Source organism: Macrobrachium rosenbergii, chromosome 42 (genome assembly GCF_040412425.1).
Source record: "Macrobrachium rosenbergii isolate ZJJX-2024 chromosome 42, ASM4041242v1, whole genome shotgun sequence".
NCBI lineage: Eukaryota > Metazoa > Arthropoda > Malacostraca > Decapoda > Palaemonidae > Macrobrachium > Macrobrachium rosenbergii.
The window spans coordinates 57,525,376-57,540,992 of record NC_089782.1 but is presented as its reverse complement, the minus strand read 5'-3'; the positions used below and the strand labels follow the sequence as shown (position 1 = coordinate 57,540,992).

Genomic DNA, 15,617 nt, shown 5'->3' with positions numbered 1-15,617 from the left:
ATAGGGTGAAACACATATGGCAGTCAGATATAAAAAGGGTCCTATTTGATAAAATATAATGCATTAATTATATTCTTAAACCTGAAGAAATAGTTTTGACATCATATTTGTAATCTTAGCTCATGTGTTGTAAGATTTATAGACAACAAAACGATTTTTCGTTAAATGCAGAACAAATATGGTGCCTATTTTCTCTATCTAGTCATATCTGATGAAATATAATACATTTATCATATTCCTTGACCCTGAAAACCTAGGAAAAGACACCTTATTTGTTATCCTAGCTTGCATAGTTTTCATTTTATAAGCCAAATATGATATTTCAGTAATGGCGGAACAAAAATGGCCGCCATATTTGTTACAGGCAAAATCTGAGATGGCCCTATAGCTAAATTTATTTGTATTGACCTGCTAAACATTTCTGCCAACTTTCATGCTTTTATCATAAGAGGCACAATTCATGCCAATATCTGCTGGACTAATGTGAACGATGTCATTGGCTTGTAATCTATGTATCTCGACACGCCCGGCAATCGCGCGTTGGCGAGGGGAAACCGCCGCGGTTATGTGTGAACGATTCCATAAGCTAACATTGCACAATCGACTGCGCGGTTGAAAATGCCTTGTGTGAACGTGGCCTAATTGTAAGTTAAGTATACTTAGTTTTGCCAGACCACTGAGCTGATTAACAGTTCTCCTAAAGAGAGAGGGATTAGACTTATTTTACGTGGCTAAGAACCAATTGGTTACTTAGCAACGGGACCTACAGCTTATTGTGGAATCCGAACCACATTATAGCGAGAAATGACCAGAAATAAATTCCTCTAACTCTTCATCAGCCGGCCGGGGAATTGAACTCCGGCCCATCGAGTGACAGTCCGCAGCTCTACCGACTCATCCACCGAAGAGCTTAACCTAATTGTAGCATCTAATGTTTTGTTTATGTTGTTTTCCTCGTTTTTTGCAAGATTTGCCGCTTTCACCGAAGTATCGTTCTTCACAGGCTAGACACGCTGCCATGTATACCCCCTCCTCCCCCCCCGGCCCCCTCTTACTCCTCGCCTACCGATTTTTTGTTTCTATTGAAATTATCTAGCTTCCTGTTGATGGGTGTGATAGTAATTTATCCGGGAATGTAATTATTTTCTTCCCTTTCAAATGTTCCTTTTCTATCCCTTCCTTATCCACAAAATAGCTTTTTGCCTTGATGTGTACCCGTTCTCACCAGTACTGTACTTATAAGAGGTATCCTAATCTCCTGAAATTCTCCCTCAGGTAGCCTATATATTCATTCCAGCTCTTCGTCTAAGAATTATTCGGGACTGATATTTGATTTTAAATTTCGCGGTATATCAACAATCGTGACCATAATTCCGGAAAATATATATTACAACAAAGTATATACCGATGCACGTAAAGAATTTTAAAGACATTACATGTTAAATGAAGCATTCATAAATATATTTTGACGTAAATACTTGAAAGTAAGAGCTTTGTGTATTTTGAGCTTTTGTTTACATCTGCGGGAACAGAATTCGACTCTGCCCACCGTCCGAAATTTCCTCTTTATAATTGGCTATGTTGACCCGCTAACTCGACGGAATTATTTGAGTGCTCCCCATTTTACATATACAATATATATATAAATATATATATGTCATAATTTCAGGTTGTATGTCAAGTAAGTATAGGTCAATTTTGTACATTTCTCGTTTCAGCAGCTTAGACCAGAGCTTAAGTTAGGCCTCTCATGTCCTGCCCTGCCACCCACCCACCTAAATTAGTTACGCGAGATGTAATTTAGGCAGGGCACCAGTGATCTTATGTGGAAAAATGCATAGGAGGTCGGTCGGTTACTTGTTTAACCTATCGCCCAGTTTTTCGTAATGATTTGAAGGCAGAAAGGAGATTTGTAGGGAGCGCACCTTTTACAGATGAGCCTTGTCCTCATATCGTAGGCTAGGCATAGCAAAGCTTGGTACAAACGTGGAACAACTCGCATGAGGTATTACCTTCGAAGTGGACTTTTTCCTTTCTATTTTGGTTGCGTATCTAAGAATTTACCCTCCGTCTGGCCAATTTTTGGTCAGTCGACTGTAATTAACCTCTGAACTGACATATTATTGTATGCTGGCCAGCCTGGAATACTATCGCACGTGGGGAATTCTAAGCCGGCTGTCCGCGGTCACCTAGACTATGGCAATTGATGTTTTCCTATGTTATTTTACTTCCTTTACAAGAATTTAAAGTCATATTTTGTCGGCCAGCTTTAACTGAACTGTAATTGACCTCTGAAGACTACACTACCGACAGGGTAGATCTAAGCTGGCATTCCACGGCAAGCCCCCCACCCCCCTCCATAGCTAATAGGGCAAAATTGTAACCAGTAAACACCTCTAAAAATCAACCCAACATACCGTAGGGGTGTTTACTGGTTACATTTTTGCCCTATTAGCTATGGAGCGGGGTGGTGGGCTCCCCACAGAATGCCGGCTTAGACCTACCCCCGCGTTAGGTAATTCAAGTTGTGTAGTCTTCAGAGGTCAACTGCAGTATAGTTACAGCCAGCCAAGAAAATATTACTTTAAATTCTTGTAAAGCAAGTAAAATAACATAGGAAAACGTCAAATGCCATAGTCTAGCTCACCGCGGACAGCCGGCTTAGAATTACCATCACATGCACAGTATTAGGCTATTGGGGAGCTTTTGGTGAAAAGTGGAGTTTCCTTCACCTGGGGGTCCAGGTGTTGCAGCCCCCCCCTGCTAAGGAACATGCCCTACTAAGTTATGTTAGGTTAGGGTACGTTAGGTTAGTAGGGTATGGTTCCTGTTATAAAAAATGTGGTAATTCTATATATTAGCTCCGCGCCTGTTTTTAGCTTTTCAACTGGTTTTTTCTACACTTTTAGGGCTTCTGATACTGGGAGTGCATCTGTTTGTTGTCAGCCAAATGGAATGTCCCTTCGCCGTGTTTAGTACTGGCCCGGGCGTGTTGGGTACCCATACGTTAACAAGTTATTGCACTTGCTGGACGGGGTATGAACCGTTCGAAACAGATCTTGTGAAGATCGCGTCTGGAAACCCCTTTTTGGATGGACTTCAGGGTTAATTACAGGTTAATTACACTCGAGCGCCAAAAATTAAAGATACATTCATAATTAGCAACCAAAAAACTGTAGAAAAACTTAAGTTAGAAGGCAATCACCGCCACGGAGCTACTATATAGTTCGACCAAAGATTTCCTTAGCCATTCCCTTCTTGAACATATGGCTCCCTAATGACTTGCAAATGGACGGAACCGTTCTGTAAGACCAATGTGACAGTCCGGTTGTCTCCCAGTGTACTTCCCCACCCAAAACCCCGAATTCCCACAAGGTCCCCAACATGTTGGGTAGAGTTGTATGTTAATAATAGTTGACCAACGATAAACAACACCACCTCCTTCATCAGCAACACTAAAAGTTGTCTATAGGAAAAATCAATTTCCAAGGTAATAATTGGTGCAGAGCTGTTATGTAGAAATACCCAAAGCTTACAGTAGGGTAAAGGCCACCTGGACAGTGCTTTGTCAAAATGGCCACTGTGCCCACCAGAGGGATGCTAATAGTATTTTGTAAGAAGTAGAGTTAAATATGCTATAAGCCATTATTGCATCTTGGACTTGTATATATTATTATCTCTTTGGCTAGGTCAAGGCACGGCGCCTTAAGTGAGGTTAGGAAGGTAAAGTTTGGTTAGGACAGGACACACAGCATTCTAGGAGAGGTCACGTCTGTTTTCATGTGCTGAACCTGTGCCCGTCGTTCTTCACTCGCCCCCATCTCATTTTGACGTTCATTTTTTACAAATGACCTAACCAACCACACCTAACCTAACCTAACCTTGGGTACCTGGTATTAGTTTGAAACCATTGTAATCTGAATGAGAAGTACTACTGGGACTAAAATTCTAGTTTGTACCTACACAAATAAAAACCTTTGGTCTTTAAATAGGATTTAGCTTGCGAACGTGAGCTGGAACGGACATTTAACTTTCAGACAAGGTCATTAGCTACTGACGGTAGGGTGAAGCCCCACCCACTCTTCAGACTGCAATCCACTTTGCTTTTGGCTGCCATTTTGTGAAGACGTCTCTGCCTGACTGACATTTACTTTCTTTTGTTTTGATTTTTGTTGATATATTTTTGTGTGATTGCTGTTTGTGATATAATTATATGCAAACCTCACAATCACTTTAGCCCATTGAAGAGGAAACCACTGGGTTAGGCGCTGTCCAGGGAAGGACAGACTGCGTATTTGGTTTCTCTTTTTTGAGCTTGATCCATATTAATTATCATTTACTGTATGTCACACTGTGACATGAGTGTAATAAACAATCTAACCCAACTTATTTTTTCAGGTGTTATGGAGGTTGAGGGCCTTAGAGAGTTATGTGCCTCTCCAAGCCTCTTGGGAGAGCCGAGAGTTGTGAAGTTAATGATCACTCTTAGGCTCGAGGGGCTTGCCGGTATCTGCTCCAACTGTGCATGTGATGACTTACTGGCCATGGTGTCTGCTAGCTGTAGGACTGCTCCTACTCACTTGGTAACCCCTTTAGATTGAGTTCCCAGAGAGGGAAAGGAAGTTGTCATTGTTGTCTTCGTTTTTTCGTCTTCAGCATCGAGTGCTGTCACCACCTCCACCTTCTTCAAAGCTGGCAAGCAGAGGAAGAGGAAGGTTGCCTCGTGCTCCCATTGCCTTGTGCATGGTTGCAACTACTACCCAGGGTTCCCTGGAACCCCGGTAGTCTACCCCAGGTATTCGCTGGAGTTAGGGACCACAACCACCCGCGATAAGTTGAAATCCGCAATAAGTTGGAGCCTCCCCTCTAAAAATACTTTATAACTGCCTGTTTTAGTAGTTCATCAGTTGTTCCTACACAGATACAAACTTTCTGTCTTGACTTATGGGATATTGCTTGTGAGGGTGAGCTGGAATAGCCATTTAACTTTAAACAAGGTGTTTAACTACCAATGGTAGGGGTGGGAGTCCTGCCCACCCAGTCGGTATGCATTCACTTTGCTTTCAGCTGCTGTCGAGTACAGATGTCTCTGCCCGATCATCAGTTTGACTTATCCTTTTGTTTTTGTTTGTGAGTTCTTGTGATATAGGAGTGTAGTTGTTTTGCTGATATAATGCAAACCCAAGTTGGTCTGACACATTATACAAACCATCGGTCCTTTACATTAGGAATTACTTACGGCGAAGCTGGACACTGCCGTTAAACTCTTGAACAAGGCGGTTAGGCAGTAACTACCACCAGGTAGGCAGGAATACCTGCCTGCCCAGATGTAAACATTCCCGACTTTCATTCAGTGTTGCTTCGGGATCGACCACAATACCTGATTAGATGACATATTACCACGTCGGGATCGCTCTGACTCTGTTCCCGCCGATGTAGTTCGATCGCTGTCATTGCTGGTTTTCATGTATGCTGTTGCAATGCTTCCTGCGTATCTGTGGTCTATCTGCTCCTGCTGTTCCCTGTGTTTTGCTCGTGTCAACTCTACGACAGTCTTGGGGCTGCTCTCCTGATCTCCTGCCGCAGCTGCCCTGATCGCTCCTGTCGATGCTGGTGACTTTCCATGACACTCTGTCTGTTGCATTAGCTCCTGCCTTCCGAACAGCTAACGTAGCTCCTGCATCGAATGTCCTGATCGTGCCCGCTTCTTCTCCTAGTGGTCGTGCCCAGGGCCACTTCCGTTGTGTTCCTGCCTGCTGCCATCCTGTAGAAGACCTGGGCGTGAAGGGAAGGAAGTCGCCTTGTGGAAGTGACGTTCCTGGCCGTTGCATAGCTCCTGCTCTCCGAACCTTTGCCGTAGCTCCTGCATCGGCTGTCCTGATCATTCCTGCTGCTTCTGGCGGTCGTGCCCGAGTCCGCTTCCGTGCGTTCCTGCCAGCTGCCCCAGAGGTTACGATGTCCGCCATCCTGTAGAAGATGTCGGCGTGAAGATTTAGGAAGTGGTCCTGTTGAGGTGATGTTCCTGGCCGTTGCAGTAGCTCCTGCCCTCCGAACTGCTGCCGTAGCTCCTGCATCGGCTGTCCTGATCATGCTTCTCCTGGTGGTGGCGTCCTGGCTGCGTCTGTTGTGTTCCTGCCGGACTACCCTGGAGGTTACGATGTTTCATGTTGACCATCCTGTAGAAGATGTGGGAGTGGAGATGAAGGAAGCTGTCCTGTGGAAGTAGCCGCCGTCTTCTTCATCTTATCTTCGATTTCGTCTTCTGCTGCGTCTTCCCTTCCTCTCCTGAGGTCCTGGAGGTTCCGAGAATCGGACAGACCTCCATCGGCCGAAGGAAGGATGTTGCTTCTTTCCCTTGATGCCCTTGGACATCTAGGGACTGCCTCCTTCCGAGGAGGCAGTGGGTCTCTTGTTGGCTCTTCCCGACCCGGGTTAGGGAACCGATTCGCATAGCCCTGGGTTTTGTGTTTGGAAGCCGCGGGCACGCAGACCTCAGTTTGCGTTCCCGTTCCCGAGTCTTAGAGGTTCCGCCTCTAAGATGGGGGCTGCCGGGCGCTCGTTCGCGAGCCGCCGAGTGCTCGAGATTCTATGGAATATCGAGTATCCCGATCTGGTCTGGAGAGATTTTCCTGGGCCCAGTTCGGAGCAGTGCGAGAAAGGGCCGAGGCACCCAGGTGTCTCGGTTCCTCTTCCTGCCAGCACCGCAAGCGCTCCCAGTGTTTGCCAGTGCTCGGTCGGGTTCCCAGCCTGGTGTCTCGATCCTCTCGGTTCGAACACCAGAAGAAGCAAGGAAGAGATTCACTTTGGGAGTCCTGCGGGACTTCTAAGGGACTGACTCTCTTCCGGAAGACAAGTTGGCGATTTGCATTTTCCTGTGGGATCTTGCGTTTCGGGGGCCGCGACAACGCGGCCTCTCGAGGCCATTCCTCGTTGCCAGTCTTGGAAGTCTGCATCTAAGACTGGTTCTGTGCTGTCTCTTTTAATCTATTAGGTAACAAAGCAGCCGCTCCCGATTTTCGGAAGTCTCGTGGGTAGCTCGAATTCTATGAATCACGAGCGCTCTCCTTACGAGAGGCATAGGACGAGAGAAAGTGCCGAGACACCCAGGTGTCTGGTTGCTGAGACACCCAGGTGTCTGGTTGCCGGGACGCCCATGTGTCTGGTTGCCAGGACACCCAGGTGTCTGGTTGCCGAGACACCCAGGTGTCTGGTCTCCGGGACACCCAGGTGTCGGTGTACCGCGACGCCAGGTGTCTCGATTCTGCCCGCCAGCTGCTTCGGTTGCTCGGGCGGGCTTCGTTCTTGTGTCTTGAACTTTAGGGTTCAAGCATGCAAGATAGCAGACACAGAATTCCCCTATGAACCTTCTTCTCGAGGGGCCTCGGCCTCGGCCTCGAAGGAGTTTAGAGTTCGGGAAACTAGCAATTGTTCACAGCAGACGAGTCTGGCTCTGGCTCGGCTCGACTTGGCTTGCCAGACTGGCTCGGCTCGACTCGACTCGGCTTGCCAGACTGGCTCGGCTTGACTTGACTTGGCTTGCCAGACTGGCTTGGCTCGTTTCGGCTCGCCCGTCTTGCCTGCCTCCCAGTCTGCCGCGATACCGACCAGCTGGATCGGCGTTCGTGATCGGCTCGGCTCGGCTTCGGCCCTACTCGGTTTTTTCCGATTCGGGTTCGTCTATGCTCGAGGGAACTTTTGCTCTTCCCAGGAAAGCACTTTGCCACGGCATAGGTGCTCTTCTTTCCCGTGTGGCAGTAATCTCCTTGGTTGATTATTGCTCACGGTCCGCCTCTCCTGCTTATCATTCTGGCAGGACAGGTAGGGCTACTCTTTTCTCCTCACCTGTTCTCTTCTCCTTTCGGTTGTTCCGAGAGGAGCGAGACGGACAGAGAGAGCTCTGACGAAATTTTCTTTCGGAGTTCGGCTGCCTGGCGTGCTTTTGGGTATCGGTCCCCGATTCTCTCGTATTATAACCAGGTAGCTGAGAAGGGTTTCATGGGATCTGTCAAGGTCTTCCTCCAAGGGGAGAAGTACAGGGTTTCACGATCGGAACAGCGAGGGTCTTCCTCTTCAATCACGATCGCCCCGTGTTCTCGGGGAACTTCGCTGATTCGTCGGGCGCGAGGATCCCCGGGACAGGACCGCTGCTCCCCCAATGAATAACCTTCATCACTTGCAACCCTTGCAGTTTCCGAGGGCTGAGAATGTCAGGGACCGCCCGCGGTCCTGTCTTCCGAAGCGTTCTGGACCTGATGGATTCTTTTCTTCGATGGAGTTAATTCAGGTCGAAACACCAAACTTCCACCCCTGCCTCGGCAGAATATGAATTCTTCTTGCCTGGGAGGGTCTTGCTGACCACAGTATTTTGGGCAATTCTAGTGCTAAGAAGAAGGACTTTGTCCCAATTCGGATCTCCAGTTTAAGTAAGTCCCGAGTTGGCTCGACCCTTGGGAATGAACCTTTGCTTGGTTCTGCCTTTCTCTTTCAGAGATTTGCCAGATACATTTCAGAGATTTGCCAGATACCCCGGTAATCAAGGTTCCCACCAGGGCACTTCCTTGTACTTTGGGCAATGGCCAAGAATTTTGGGTCTTAGTCATTTCAACTCGACCTTGGGTTCAAGCCAGCCCACCTCAACTCCTTAGCTAAGAAGTCCTAGGCTTCAGAAGAAGATTGCAACTGCTGATGCCTGGACAAAATGATGCTTATCGAGTCTCTGGAGCTGGCAGCAACATTGCCGAGACCTGGGAATGGATTCCTTCTGGAGAAGTATCTATTTCCCTTAGGTCTCGGCAATTCTTTCCATCGATCTCATCCCACCACCTCTCCCGTGCTCCCGATTCGGGAAATGCCAGCCGGCTAGAGCTAATTGTCTCGGTTCCCTGTCATCTTGCAGAAGCTTCCCCATGGTGGAAAATGGAAGTCTGCTTCCTTTTCCCTGTTCTTTCCTCTTCGAGGTATGAGGAAAGAGTTAGGCTAATGCTTGATTATAGGAACCTTCGAATATGCCTTCATATTTCCCTCAAATCTTGTGTCTACTCACAGATTCACAGGTTGAGAATAGGCGCACACTGGTAAAGACCTTGTCTTGAATTTGTGCGACCGAGATGATTAGTACCTTCCGTCACCGTCCTGGGCTCAGGGCAGCCTTTTGGCCGTCCGAGAATCCAGGATGGGTTTTTATGGCACTCACTGGTTTCATTGAACAATAAAACCACAGTAGTGACTTTTGTCGACAAACAGGAGGCAATCGTTTTTTCCCCTGTTTTATCTCGACATTTGAAGGTACTCGAGTGTTGTTCTATTGCACACTCGACAGCTCAATTAACCAGATGCATCCCTGGTGGGGATGTATTGGTAGGCAAGCCTGGCCTCGGGTTTTGAGTGATCGGGACAGAACATGCTGCTCACTCTTTCTTCACGAAGACTCATACAGAGATTGCTGGACTGAGAAATCCTTACCGTCCTTCTGTTGCCTCCCTGCACACAAGTCAGTAGTGTTTTCTCGCTCCTCATACCAGACCAGGGCCGCTCTGTTGAGGCATGCTGTCTTTTGGTGAAAACTCGATATCAACGTTTTTTTCCCTCCGTATTTGTCCGTTTAGCTAGGGGTTCACAAACATTGCTCACCCCGAGTTACAGACAAATACTTAAAGACTTCCCCTTCTTCCGACCTGATTGCCGAGGCATCGAGAAGAATTCGCTTGACCCATCCTCCTGTGCAGCTACACAAGAAGCGGTTCTTGAGGCAGTATATCCCTGTGTGTTCAGGACTGGGAGACTTTCCAGCTTTCCTTGCAAGCACAGGCTTTCTCGCTGAGTGGCAACGGATATAGCTGGATATCCCTTGAAGTCCTCTGCAACACTGTCCCAGGGACTGGATCCGTCTTCGCTGGTGGTGTCGTTGTCGGAACTTCTTCCCGGGTCAGAGTCGTTCCTCAAGTCTGGACTTCCTCGTCTTCTCCATCGAGGGCTGCTTCTCTCCCTTTCAGTTTTGAAGAATGTAGGCCCTTGCGACCTAGTCTTCTATCTGAAGTAGCCTTCGTCTCCTTAGTCGAGTTAGCTACGGACGAGAAGCTTCTTCAGTCATGCTGTCCCAGGGAATGTTTCCTGGGTGGCATGCGGCTCTTTAGGGTTCCTGTCCGTGCTCTGCACTCGCCCCTACGAGAGTCGTCAGATAGAGATATGCCCTCTTAGGTCCATCTCTCATCTTACCCTGGCCTTGGCGTAGAAGATGGAAGAACAGGGTGGGGATCATCCTTCTCGGATGTCGTAGGTGGACTCCAAATCCATTGGCATCGACTGTCGGGTTGAGTCCTTCTTGTTCCCCCTCCTCCTTGGACTTTGTATCGATGATCCAGATCATTCGTTACTCTGTCCTATTGGGAGCTGTGGTACTTTCTGAAAGGTTTGACATTCCTAACCTGGATGTCGTCAACGTTTTTGCCAGTACTGTCTCTCCTAAGGAAGAAGTGTCTAAGGACACATCTTCCTCCTGACTTAAATGAAGCGATCAAGGAGGTACTTGGCAGCTGATGACGGCGATACCGGTACCTTTCACCCGAGAGAGCTCACAAAGTCGATGGCTTGGTCCATCCCTCGCATTCGGAAGAATATGTCGGTACCACAGGAGCTGAAGGCGGGTGTGTGGTCCCAACAGACTACCTTCACCTCCTTCTACCTCCGGGATGTTGCACACAAGTCCTTGGACACTTTTTCCTTGGGTCCTGTGGTGGCTGCTCAACAAGTTGTGTAGCTTATCCAGCTCCCCCAACGGGACAGGATTGCATCTCGCCTATGTTGTATGCGGCTGTGATGGGGAGAATGGAGGTTGAGTGACTGGCCTCTCTTCTTTCTCCCCATCCTGGCTCTCTTCCCACGGGCAGGAGCGGACATGCCGTTACAAGCTGGACCGGCGATCGAGGCAGATAAGCACATAACAGGAGCTCCCGTTCTATTTCCGTTCAGGTTAATAGAAGCAACCCCACTCCTTCCTCTTGCAAGGAAGGAAGGAGACCATGACTATGAGACAACCCAATGCTTGTATTTGCCTTATTGTCATCCGACGTCAAATTCTTCCCAGCCTACTTTGCATGAACTGGCGTTTCCTCTTTCATGCAAAGGGACCCAGAAGTCTGACAACTGATCCTGCGTTTCTTACAACCCGATCTTTTGTCAGAGGCAGTTTTCCTTCCTCGCTCTCACGACCAGGAAGGGAAGACAAGGTGGTGAACTCCAGTCAGTTCAGAGAGACTTTCTCAGATTCCTCCCTCCAATCAGTGAGTCTCTAATGTAAGAGGACCGAGGGGTTTGTATATTGTGTCGGAACAAATAACAATTTTTAAAGTAAATTGTATTTTTCCTAACTATACAAACCCGAGGTCCTTTACAATTATGCCCACCTCATGCCACCCCTCAATCTGTACCTGGGCAAAGGCAAACTGGAATGTTTACATCCGGGCAGGCGGGTATCCCCGCCTACCTGGAAGGGTAGTTACTGCCTAACCACCTTGTTCAAGAGTTTAACGGCCGTTTCCAGCCTACGCCTGAAAGTATCTCCTAATGTAAAGGACCGAGTGTTTGTATAGTTAGGAAAAATACAATTTACTTTAAAAATTGTTATTTTGCTTTCAGCCGTCGTGTTGCAGACGTGTTTTTGGATCTCTTTGCCTGACTTGTGTATATCTTGCGTGTGTTTGATATTTATGAATACAAACCCACAATTTGTGATAGCCTTGCATAAGCTGTCGTTCCCCTGTGTCTGTGTCTTGGGTTTGATGGCCAAGGGCGTATTTAGAGGGGCGTAACCAAGTGGTAATGCTTCTCTTCCAGTAGCCCTTTATTAGATACGGAAGGCATTCCCCTGTACATTTGGAGATATTAGATTGGGACGTAATATCTTCGCTTCCCTAAATTGATTGGGACGTAAGAGTTCTCTCCCCTTCTTGGGCTCCCACCCTCCGTCTACAGTGGTAAGTTCCCCTTCCACGGTGTCCTTGGTGGCCTCCCATCCTTCCTTCTCTCTCCCTGTAGGTTCTTTCTTATCTCTCCAGTAGAGATCTCTCTCCTTCACCCTCTTCGCTCGCTCGTCGGGTGAAGACCGGGGGGCGTGGGCTGCTGGCACTCGGGCAGCTTCTTCTAAGGGGCCTCCTCTCGCTGCGTAAGGCAGTTCCCCTTGTAGCAAGAGGAGTCTCCCTCTACTAATCATCTTTGCTTTTTCTTTCAGGTTAACAGTGAGCATCTCAGGCACAGCAGTAGTTGGCTGGATATCTCAGGGGATATCTTGCATGAAGGAGTCCCAATGCTCATTCAGTGTTGCTTTGGGATCAACCACAGTACCTGGTTGGAATGGCACAGTTCCATGTCGGGATTGCTCCGACCCTGTTCTTGCCGATGTGGATCGATCACTGTCATTGCTGCTTTTCATGTTGCTGTGGCACCTCTGGCATATCTGTGGTCCATCTGTTCCTGCTGTTTCCTGTGTTATGCTCCTGTTTACTAGAGGACAGTCTCTGGTCTCCTACTGCAGTTGTCCTGATCATTCCTGTTGCTGCTGGTGACTTTCATGTGACGTTCCTGTCCATTGCTGTAGCTCCTGCCTTCTGAACAGCTTCCGTAGCTCCTGCATCGGCTTTCCTGATTGCGCCTGCTGCTTCTTCTGGTAGTTGTGTCCTAGCCGCTTCCATTGTGTTCCTGCCTAGCTGCCCTGGAGGTTACAATGTTTCGTGTCCACCATCCTTTAGAAGATGTCAGAGTGAAGGTGAAGGAAGTCGCCCTGTGGAAGTAGCCACCGTCTTCTTCAACCTATCTTTGATTTCGTCTTCTGCTGCGTCTTCCTTTCTCCTCCCGAGGTTCGAGGGAGTCTCGGGAGCCAGACAGACCTCCATCGGCTGAAGGAGAGGAAGGCTGCTTCTTTCCCCTTGATGCCCTTGGACATCTAGGGGCTGCTTCTTTCCGAAGAGGCAGTGGGTCTCTCGTTGGCTCTTCCTGACCTTCGGGTTAGGAAACCGATTCGAAAGATGGGGGCTGCTTCGGGTGCTCGTTTGCAAGCCGCTCCGAGTGTCTGTGGAATGTTGAGTATCCCAATCTGGTCTGGAGAGTACTCTTCCTGGCCCAGTTTGGGAGTAGTGCGAGAGAAAGGGCCGAGGCACCCAGGTGTCTCAGCTCTTCCTGCCAACATTACAAGCACTAGCCTGGTGTCTCAATCCTGTCGGTTCGAACACCAGAAGAAGCAGGGAAGAGATTCCCTTCAGGAGTCCTGTGGGACTTCTAAGAGACTTACTCTCTTTTGGGAGACAAGTTTCTCTTGTTGGCTGTTCCTGCCCTCGGGGCTCGAACCGATTTGCATTCTCCTCTGGAGTCTCGTGTTTTGGGGGCCACCAGATCGCGGCCCCTTGAGGCCGCGCCCTCGTTGCCAGTCTTAGAAGTCTGTGCGTAAGACTGGTTCTGTGCCTGGCTCTTTTCAATTTCCTAGGAAACCAAAAGCAGCCGCTCCCGATTTTTGGGAGTCTCGTAGGTCGCTCGAATTCTGTGAATAACAAGCGCTCTCCTGACGAGAGGCACAGGACGAGAGAAAGTCTTGGTGCCAAGGCGCCAGCTGTCTCGGTGCCGGGACACCAGGTGTCTCGGTTGCTTGGCCAGGCTTCATCCTGGTGTCTTGAACCTTCAAGCATGCAGAACAGCAGACAGAATTCCCCTTTGAACTTTCTTCTCGAGGTGCCTCGCCCTCAAAGGAGTTTAGAGTTTGGGAAACTAGCGCTAGTTCATGGCAGACGAGTTCCGCCCTGTCGAGTTCCGATTATGTTTGCGCAATCGGCTCGCTTGGCTTGCTCACCTCACCCAGCCCCTGGTCCCATTTGCCAGGCTGGCTTGGCTCGCCCCGCCTGCCTCCCAGTTCACCGCTTACTACCTAGTTTGGATCGTGTTCGCGTTCAGGTGATCGGCTTGGTTCAGTGTGGCTAGGCTCTGCTTGGCCCCACTTGGTTTTTCCAAATCAGCTTCTTGGCTCTGTTCGAGTGAACTTTCTGCTCTTCCCAGGAACGCGCTTTGCCATGGCACAAGTGCTCTTCTTCCCCCGTGTGGCAGTAATCTCCTTCGGTTGATTATCACTCACAGTCCACCCCACCTGCTGGTCTTACTGGCTGGACAGGTAGGGGTACTCTTTCTCCTCACCTGTTCTCTTTTCTTCTCGGTTGTTTCGAGAGGCGCGAGACAGACATAGAGAGCTCCGACGAATTTGTCTCTGGAGTTCGGCTGCCTGGTGTGCTTTGGGTGTCAGTCCCCCGATTATCTAGTAGTACAACCAGGTAGCCGAGGAGGGTTTCTGGGGATCTGTCAAGGTCTCCCTCCAAGGAGAGAGGTACAGGAGTTTCACTCTTTGGAAGCAGCGAGGGTCTTCCTCTTCAAGTTGCAACCCCCTCGATTTGGGACCACCTTGACGTGGTGAGGGGAGCTCTTGAACCCCAGAAATCTGTTCCCGGGTTTGAGTCCAAGAGTCCCATATACCATTCTATATTTCTTTGAATTAAATTTTGGGGAATTTTCTGCTTTTGCTAAAATTTATTGGACCTGATAAATAGGAAAAGATATCATAACTGGGATTGGGTTTGTATCCGAAGCTAAATAGTGGGAACTGTGGTAGGACCATCAACTGCCCGATAATGTTCAGACCTGAGAGATATCAGGCGGAACTATTCTTTAGGGCTGGACCACGGATTCCAGGGGGGTCTGGTTCTAGGGATAGGACTCTCGGCATTCTATCCGGTTTGCCCATGATGTGATTAGCGTGGGGATGATTGTATTCTTGTAATACTCTCAGTCCTAGCAAGTGGGTTTGGCTTACACTTGGGTCACTCTAATCATGTTGTGCCTTCCCCCTGTGGGGTAGGGTAGGGGCGGACATTTGGGAGTCGATTCTCACTTGTGCCATTGGTGAAAGGATGAACTCCATGAAAGGCTGATGATATCTTTTTAAGGTTTTCAGGTTTATTTTTTTTTTCCTCCCCTCAATCTTTATGACAAGTCATTATAAGGATTTGAGTACACCTGGACCCTTTGATGGTAGCGACTCGGCACAGTTGACAACCGCTGGAACCTCCTATGACAACTTTTCTTTAGAAAAATCAAAACAAAATCAAAATGTAGTTACACTGGAACCTTATACAGTACAAAACAAACCCAAAAGAAGTAAATATCATCTTGACCCAACCTTGACTCACTTCAACTCCCTCTTTAGGGGTGGAAGTTGGTCAAGGTTTCCAACCTTAGAAACAGAACGGAAAATTTCAGCCCTAAAGTTAGAAAACTACCTATTAAACAGACATTCAACGACAGAAATGTTGTTTAGACAGATAAGAGAGAATACAGGGCTTATAGAAGCCACAACAAAGAGTCATTCTGAGGACTATATGTCTATAACAACAATAGATAATATAAAAGTTAAAATTAAAAAACATGACACTATGAACAGCATTCAAGGTACCATTGTGCTCCCTTAGAACAGTGATGATCCAATCGAAAAGAATATTCTCTTGGACTCTCTTAAAAAAAGATATTGCAATACACTCCCTGAACACCTGAATTAGCCCTGGTCACCTACCAGCCTGAACTACATCCCC

At 48.0% G+C, this 15,617-nt stretch overlaps 1 protein-coding gene across 5 annotated transcripts in view; it reads left to right on the top strand.

Annotated features, from left to right (window-relative positions):
* The first annotated feature begins 1,495 nt into the window (after positions 1-1,495).
* LOC136828451 (nuclear transcription factor Y subunit gamma-like) overlaps positions 1,496-15,617 on the top strand; it is a 338,180-nt gene continuing 324,058 nt past the window's right edge. Inside the window, exon 1 of one of the 5 annotated variants that reach the window (XM_067086522.1) lies at positions 1,496-1,681. Coding sequence is in view for 2 of the 5 variants with exons in the window: in XM_067086521.1 (XP_066942622.1) it covers positions 2,001-2,005 (5 nt within the window). In the remaining 3 variants the exon portion in view is untranslated. Of the gene's footprint in view, positions 1,682-1,719; positions 2,006-15,617 lie in introns of those variants that run through there. The other 4 variants (XM_067086526.1, XM_067086521.1, XR_010850046.1 and 1 more) reach the window with 4 other exon arrangements.